The 8,405-nt window shown below is 27.3% G+C and overlaps 2 protein-coding genes across 9 annotated transcripts; one reads left to right on the forward strand and one right to left on the reverse strand.

Annotated features, from left to right (window-relative positions):
• Window positions 1-82: 82 nt before the first annotated feature.
• On the reverse strand, window positions 83-4,033 carry LOC107067574 (TBC1 domain family member 19). 8 transcript variants are annotated; one of them, XR_016178980.1, is made up of 12 exons: window positions 3,189-3,342; window positions 2,772-3,117; window positions 2,432-2,636; window positions 2,264-2,351; window positions 2,137-2,197; window positions 1,829-2,059; window positions 1,677-1,751; window positions 1,369-1,603; window positions 1,038-1,239; window positions 777-963; window positions 526-695; window positions 83-379 (listed from the first exon to the last, which is right to left on the reverse strand). XR_016178980.1 is itself a non-coding variant. In XM_089179700.1 (12 exons), exons 3-12 carry the CDS (start codon window positions 3,069-3,071, stop codon window positions 627-629), a joined length of 1,653 nt encoding a protein of 550 aa, XP_089035826.1. In that variant the 5' UTR covers window positions 3,072-3,117; window positions 3,189-3,222; window positions 3,907-4,033; the 3' UTR covers window positions 83-626. The 8 variants fall into 8 exon arrangements, 7 of the variants coding, with proteins under 7 accessions (XP_089035826.1, XP_089035827.1, XP_089035830.1 ...); XM_089179700.1 differs by adding an exon at window positions 3,907-4,033 and having other exon boundaries at window positions 83-695; window positions 3,189-3,222; XM_089179701.1 differs by adding an exon at window positions 3,352-3,374 and having other exon boundaries at window positions 83-695; window positions 3,189-3,222.
• Window positions 3,686-7,568, forward strand: LOC107067572 (ADD domain-containing protein 1). The gene is given in 6 exon segments (XM_015323183.2): window positions 3,686-3,846; window positions 3,929-4,021; window positions 4,411-4,572; window positions 4,649-4,777; window positions 4,780-4,885; window positions 4,971-7,568. Coding segments are annotated over 6 exon segments (2,661 nt in total). The 5' UTR covers window positions 3,686-3,761; the 3' UTR covers window positions 7,057-7,568.
• Window positions 7,569-8,405: the final 837 nt, after the last annotated feature.

Consider the following 8,405-nt stretch of genomic DNA (forward strand, 5'->3'; position numbering starts at 1 on the left):
TGAGATTTTAATATCATTTCTTTTCTTAAATTCAATGATACATTTTACAAAATTGTTAAATGTATATTTTTTACATTTTTTAAAAAACTATCTCTCATTTTTATATTTAAATCAAACTAAAGATATAACAAAATGGCTAATAAATTCTTATATATCTAAATTATTATGATTATGTGTTAATCGCTGCTTATTACAAATTATACCACAAACGAGAATAATTGTTAATTGCTTTAAACTGTTTTATTGTACGATTCCAAGGGATGACGTCATAATGACTGCTTATACGATTACGTGTGTGAGCGTAGCTTGTAGTTTCGATCGTGTTCCATTGGCCGGAAACAGGCATGTCCACCCCTCTCAATAAACTTACATATGTATTCTTATTGTCAACGTAGACGATTTAAAATAATATGTAAATGTAAATGTATACTACATGATTATAATCAATAATAATTTATAATAAATTCTAATTAAATCTAACCAAAAAAGTTATTGCCATTTTTGAAAATGTGCATTTTCGCTTACATGTAGAACGGGTTGCAGATCTACAGGCGTTTCGAAAGTCATTTAAATTTGACTGGCAAGTTTGACGATAGTTCTTTTCGATTTCAATCAAAACAATCTAATTATTCTTTCAATAAGACTAACTGTAATAAAGGTATCACTTTTAACGATGATAAATCTGCTAAGACAGCCTAAAAAACATATAATTTGTGAATAATAACATTGATTTATTTTTTAATTGTAAAAGATATATCCATATTGATTTTTCTTACTTCAACGTTGTGCTGAGTATTGACCTGCATCAAATTTTCTTTTCTAAAACTTAAAATAGTCACGGCAAGAAGAGCTATTATTTCTAAAGAATCATATGCCAATACTAAATCCCATAAAAATAATAATTGCTCGGGTGGTAAGTAACCGCTAAAGCCTCTCATCAACCATTTGAATACTACTTTAATTCTATAAAATTAAATTAAAAAATGATATCAATAAATATAATAATGATAATTAAATAAAAGATATAAGAAACTTACGGTTGTAAATGGATGTTCTTAAAATGGGCCCATAACAGAGGTTCATAGCATTGTAATAGTCTTTCAAATAATAAACATAATGCAACTATACCTTGCTCGTGACTCGAGACTGTGTGAAGACGAAACCAATAACGTAAATAAAATGCTCGAAATGTATAATACATGATGCATGGATCATCGTACAAATAACAGAATGGAGTAGCTTAAAAATAAAAAAAAGAATAACTTTATGCATATAAAATATTAAATATTATTTTTATAATTATGATAGATCGTAAAAAATATCAAATATCTTCTAAAAAATTAAATACATAATTCTTAATTTCCCTACCATACATAGTAAATCCATGGAATGGTATTACACCACTTGGAGGGAATACTAAAGTATTTTCTAAGGTTGCAGGTTTCCCTTGTAAAACCGCATGTATCACTTGACCACCTGCACTTCTGTCGGTAGTAACCGGAGTTAATACTTCCGAGTCCCTTGAAAAGCACAGCATCGTTTTATAAAGAACATCTTCAAAAACAAAATATTGATCGTCGTTACTCGCTGTTAATTGTACATCCTAAAATATAAAAATCATAATTGATGTAACTAATTTACAAAAAAAAAAAAAAATTAATTATATAGAATATTACCTTTATAATTAATTTATCAACAATAATATCATATTGCAAGACCATACTTTTCAATTCCTCGTAATATTCGATGTCCTATAATATGTGAAAGTATGGGTTTTTTTTTTATATAAATATTTAAATTTTTATTAAGAGATGCATAAATTATATACATTATCTTTAATGGCTGATCCTAAAACAAGAGACCAAAGACGTCCTCTTAAAGCACGTGGTGCTCCTTTTTTTAAAAATTCCTGCGCAATTGGCACATAATTTGTACTTAATACTCTTTCACCTATATGAGTTCTTTCGGCTTCTAAATTAACGAAATTTCCTGTGGCTGGCATATCAGGATTAACACCAAGCAAAGGCATACCTTGAGCTAATTCAACGTACAAGCATCTCTGTGTGTTGATATTTATGAAATATTATTTATATTGGTAACACACAATTATTTACGATGTTAATTAAAAATACATACCAGCTCTGCAAGTGTTCTTACACGAATTTGTATGTGACTAAAATCCCAATTTAATTCCTCGCTAAAAAAAATATCAAAATTTATTTTAATCATTATATTATTTATTTAATTGTTTATGCATACATACGGATGTTTTTTAAACGCTGGATCACGTATAGAAAACAATACTTCTAAGAAATCTTTTGGAGCATACAATGGCCTGTATCGAGACAGATCTATGCAAACAAAATTTAATTATTAATATTAAAATAATATGAATTATTTATGAAAATAATTTTTTATTATTTTTTTTTACCAATATCGTAAGTACTAAGTTCGTTCCATTTTTCAGCAAGTTCTTCTCTATCTGCGTTGGGTCTTATACGAGCTAATGGAACGTTTAATTCAATGCACATAGAATTTAAAGATTTTTGAATACGACGCTCCCATTGAATTTGAACTTTTTTTAAGTAAGTCAAATCAGTATTTTCAGCGAGTATTGGTTTCGATCTCAATGAATCCTACTTGAATAAAAATTGTATAAAAATATTTGCAATTAAATATGAAACGTATAAACAAAATAAGACCTAAAAAAGAAAAAGAAAAAGAAAAAGAAAAAGAAAAATGAATACATACATTAATAAATAAAAATGTACCTGCGATCGTACCCAATGAAACACAGTATTTCTAAGCTCAGTCTCTAATCCATTTACTTTGAGAGCATCGAGTAGAGTATTTTTAAAATCGTCTTTTTTTACAACAGTCGAAGCAACGAGTCTCTGAAGATAATAAAAAAAAAGTTTAAATAATAAATTCAATTGATGCATGTAGTACATGAGTACAATACCTACTTGAATTTCGTTATAAAGACTTCGATAATTAGCCATATTCTGTACATTTTTGGTTAACCGTTCAGCTGATTTTTCAATGAAATTTTCCTTAGATTCCTCCATCATTTTTCTTCTTTAAATACTTTAGATAATCAGACCACCATGTTGCTACCTATGAAACGCCATTTGTAAATAAACCTTCCCGCCATCGCAACGAGAAACACTTTCAATATTTATACTTACCTAAAAAATCTATGAAACTTGTTAAAAATAATCTCTGAAAGAAAAAAAGAATTTTATATTAAAAATATTGTACAAAAACTTTGTAAAAATATTATCATTAATTATAACTGTATTAAACAATTTATAAAAAAAACAATTTAACGTTAATTATTTCAATCAATACTATGTTATGAAGTTGACATATTGATCAATGATCACATGACAATTGCAAAAAATCGTTACAATCGATTTTGTAATAATCGAATAACGATATTAAAGTAAGGAAACGATTTATCTCTCATTGGTCGGAATATTGAGCGGGAAAATATTTAAAATCTAACGCGACTTGATAAGACAAGAATAAGAATATTTCCAATGAGTTTAATAAAATATTAATTTAATAAAAGATTTTAATGAAGAAAATAAAAATTAAAATCATTTTAAATCAATTATCAAATAAATCAAATAAATAAGAAGAGATAAATATAAATAGCGGACCGGTTGAACTGGACGGGCCCTGGGCCGGTATGTCTACGCAAGAAAATGGCGTTACTGTAGAATGTGTTTTGAAAGGCATCCAGTCAACATTATTTCATGTTAAATTTGATCGATATGGATATTTCAAGTATGCTTGAAGTGCAAGTAGACGAGGTGAAAGAGGTTAAAAGGAAGAAAAACGGTAGGATTATTGAATAATTCTAACCTGTCAAAATGTACAATGTGAATTTTTAAGACTAACCTAGCTTACGTACGTTTTTTAGTTACATCGAAGGATTTAATTCCTTTCGTAACCATTACCCCACCGCCAATTTCTCAAGAAGAAAGTAGTTTCTATAAGCTTATGTTTGACAATGGTAAGATTTAACAATTTTTCTTTGTCCCTTTAATATTTTTATATTTCCCATTTTTGTATTCACTTAAGAGCATATTATGATTATAATTATTATTATTATTATTATTATTATTGTTATTATTATTATTATTATTATTATTATTATTACTAATACTAATAAATAGATTAACATTAAAATTATAAATATTAATAATAATAATTATTATTATTGGATTACCATGGAGTTCTGCTGGTAGTTTGCTGTTACAATGTTTCAATTTCATATTAAATATTATTATTATTATTATTATTATTATTATTATTATTATTATTATTATTATTATTATTATTATTATTATTATTATTGCTAGAAATTTAACGACGAAGAAATTGTTATTACTTTTCCCATAGATATTTCTGTAGTAAGGTTTCGTAAACTTCATTGTACGGCATGTGATGTGCATATAGGCTCAGCTCCAGCTGAAGCAAAAAATATGTTTGAACATCCTGTGTTGCGTACATTATTATGCGCTAACTGTAGAGAATTTTATGGAGATGGTACTTTCGAACAAGGTATATATATTTTTCTATATTTTATACGCCACCTGTTAATTAACAATACCATATAGTTATAAAGAGATTGTTTTAGGAGATGACGCTACTGATATGTTCTGTAGATGGTGTGCAAATGGCGGCAATTTATATTGTTGTTCCTATTGCAGTAATACTTTTTGTTATAAATGTATTAGAAGGAATTTTGATTCGTTAGTAAGAAAAAAATTGAGGCTGATGAAAAGTGGAAATGTTTTGTTTGTAATCCGGCAGATTTGTACGCTACTAGGGCTACATGTTGGGCTTTGTTAAAATATGTACAAACAGTTACAAGGTACTAATTTTGTAGAAAAATAAATATTAGAGAGCTATTCTGTGTATTAATCATTTAAATCTAATGTTTATTTACATTTTTGTAGAAAATTGGAAAACGATGAGTCATTAACACCAGAAGAATTGGAAGAAAGAATGAATTTAGATGAGACTGAATGTTGTCCACGTAGAAAAAAACGTAAACGCAAAAGGACTGGATCTTCAGATATAGATGAAGATGAAGATGAAACATATGATCCTAAAGTTAATAATGAACCAATAACAACAAAACGGAGAGTATTAAAAAAAAGATACAAGCATAGAAGATTAACTTTATCTAATGGAAGTATTCCAAGATTGTTACCAATAAGACAATGTTGTCCTTCGTCCACTGAAAATAGTCCTAAGCCTCCTGAATTAAGTACGTCGTTAAATTCTTTTACAAGTGTAAAAACTGCTAACACTAGTGCAAAGTCAAGCAATGCATTTTTTCTGTCTGTTTCATCAAAAACACAAGAAAATCAATCATCTCCACGACCTAATCAAACCGTTCAAGAGAAAGTTGATGCACCTAATGCAAAGACCTATCCTAGCGCTAACATCACTGCAGTGCCCACTGTTAAATTACTGCAATCGACAGCACCATTTAATCCGATGCAAGCTTTAATTTCACATGTTCCAAATAAGAATTCATATCAAACATATTATCCTGCATCGCGAATGGTAACTATTCCAAATACAAATCATCCTATGGCGTTAACTAAATCTCGAGTCTTGCTGCCAAAGCCAAAACAAACGATAAAAATGATGGTGACACCAAGTGTTATAAATTTGGATAGTGATTCTGATGAACCAATGGCTATTTCAGTGGTGAATTCTCCAAATACACAAAATACACCTCCTGTTGTTGATAATAATACTACAGTTAATGCTAATTCATCGTCAACAGTAGCTGTACCAGTAGCACTCGTGAGTACAGATAGTAGTTGTAATATTAATACAATAAAAATTAATAAAGAAGTAGAACAGCCTTTACGCGAGTTGGATACAACTTTAAATAAATCTGACAAAAGTTTGGGTCAAACTGTATTATATCCATATAAAGAACAATTTAATGACGTTTTTAATAATATTAAAGTTAAATTTAATCAAATACTTGAAGATACAAAAAGTGAATATGCGAATAAGAATAGTATACAAGAAACACGATATAAAATTCGGTCTCTTTATAAGGAAGTTTACAACACCATTATTCAAATGTCATATATTAATGACAGGGTAATAAGAGATTACAATAGTTGGGAAAGATCTCAAAATAAAGAAAGTGAAATAATTGAAGAAAGAATTAACAGGACATCATCACTTGACAAAAATCATGAAATACCACTTGATATGATTTGCGCAGCAGATTCTGCAGAAGAATCTGACAACGAAGATGTGACAACTATTAAACTATCTGAACTTATACTTTCAACTAATGCTCTAAAATCTTCTTCTGATAATAAGAAGATGGTTGATCAAAGTGTTGAAACTTCTTCTGTTGTTTGTAAAGATAAATCAATACAAGTATTTGACTTTGAATCGAAGGATTATGAAAAAATAATTGGACATTCGGTTTTAACGAAAACTAACAATGATTCTTCGACTGAAGAAGACAGCATTTCAGCACCTGTAGCAACGTCAAATGAACATGTTGGCAAATATGAAGAACAATTTATAAATTATTTGCAACATATTGAAGATCATGGAATAGAGATAGATGATAAATCAAATGAAATTGTTTTAGAAAGTCTTATAGACGTAGAAACAGATTCAAGTATTCCAGAAACATTAGTTAATGAAATTCCATCCAATAATTTAAGCGAATCCACTGATTTAACGTTGCAAGAAAATCTTGAAGAACATAGTAAAAAGGAAACCGTAAATGATGATTTAATGGAAGTAGAATCTCTACTTTCAGATTCTAAATCTGTTTCAAATAATCTTAGGATAAAGGAAATTCCAATCAATGAAACAAATATAAATACAGAATTAGAAAAAGAACATATGACAATGACGAACAATACAACAGACGAAAAACAAAATATAAATATAAAAAAAGCTATAGAAAATGTTATAAATTCATTAATAACTAACGAAACAAATGTAAACAATTCTACTGCCGAAGATGATATCACCATTATCGAAGATTAACACAATATTAAGAAAATGTAATAAAAGCGACCTAATAAATTCGTAATGGAATTATTCGTCACTATTGGACAAATGAATTTATGCTTATAAATAAGAGCATACTTATTAACATTTCCGATTTCTGTATTGTTAATACTTGTCGATATAAAAATATAGATTTAATGTAATAAAAACAGAACATGCATTAGATAATATACATGCAACAATAATTTGATATCATTGTTACATTTATATTTATTTAAAACAATTGGATCTTTGTTTGATAATAATTTTATAGAATAATCATTTTAGAGAACAATTATTCATTATTCAAATTAAATATATCTGTTAGAATAATATTGTACGTTAAACTATGACGTCCGGTACACAAGTAACTGAGAAAAGAATCTCAGTTGCTTTGATGTCGGTATTTGTCTTATCAGCTTAATGCGACACCAACGTGATATCACTGGACGACATAGTCTTAATAAATCATTAGATAAAAATATTCATTTCTTAGAACATTAACCGACATTTTTATTTTCATTTGTTCCCTTATTATTATTACTGTATATTTTTTTATGAATGAATTTGAAGAATATATTTGTATTATATCTAAAAAAAAATATTTAGAATATAGAAATTCGTTCTTATACAATTTAGTAGTAATAATCATAACAATAATAATAACAACAATAGTAATAATAATAATAATAATAATAATAATAACGATAGTCGTAATAAAAAGAATAGTAAAATAACGACTAACACTAGTGTATATTAATTTTTATGAAAATTGTCAGAAAATGCAATTACTGAATGCTTAGTAATAAGAGTGTATATATATTATTGGTACATATATATATCTATATATATATTGTCCAAAAGTATATAAAATTCTTATCAAGAAAAGATCTGTTTTAATTTCCTATTATACAATATCAATGCACCTATTATTTAAACAAAAGTATATTGTCTAAATAATAATACTTACTTTTTTACATATACCTATGAGAATTATCATTGAAAATTAATGTAAAAACAAAAACTTCATTTTATCAGGATGCATTAAAAGTAAACGCACAATATGAAAAGGATACAATATAATGCATCGTCAAATTTATAATCTTTAAAGGAAATTTTTATTTTTAAATATATTATTAATTAGAATAAATTAATTATATATCTTAACATGAAAGTGATAGAAATTGGAGAATGTTAAGATTTATATGGTTACTTGGTGTATATTCGAAATATTAATGTAATCATATTTCGAATAAGAAAATACATACATTTTTATTATGATATACATAACAAATATTCGATCTTTCACCGTCATATTTGGTATGATTTGACCATGTCAATCTTGT

The sequence above is a fragment of the Polistes dominula genome, unplaced genomic scaffold (assembly GCF_049000335.1).
Source record: "Polistes dominula isolate Pdom_NZ unplaced genomic scaffold, Pdom_raw_medaka contig_27, whole genome shotgun sequence".
Taxonomy (NCBI): domain Eukaryota; kingdom Metazoa; phylum Arthropoda; class Insecta; order Hymenoptera; family Vespidae; genus Polistes; species Polistes dominula.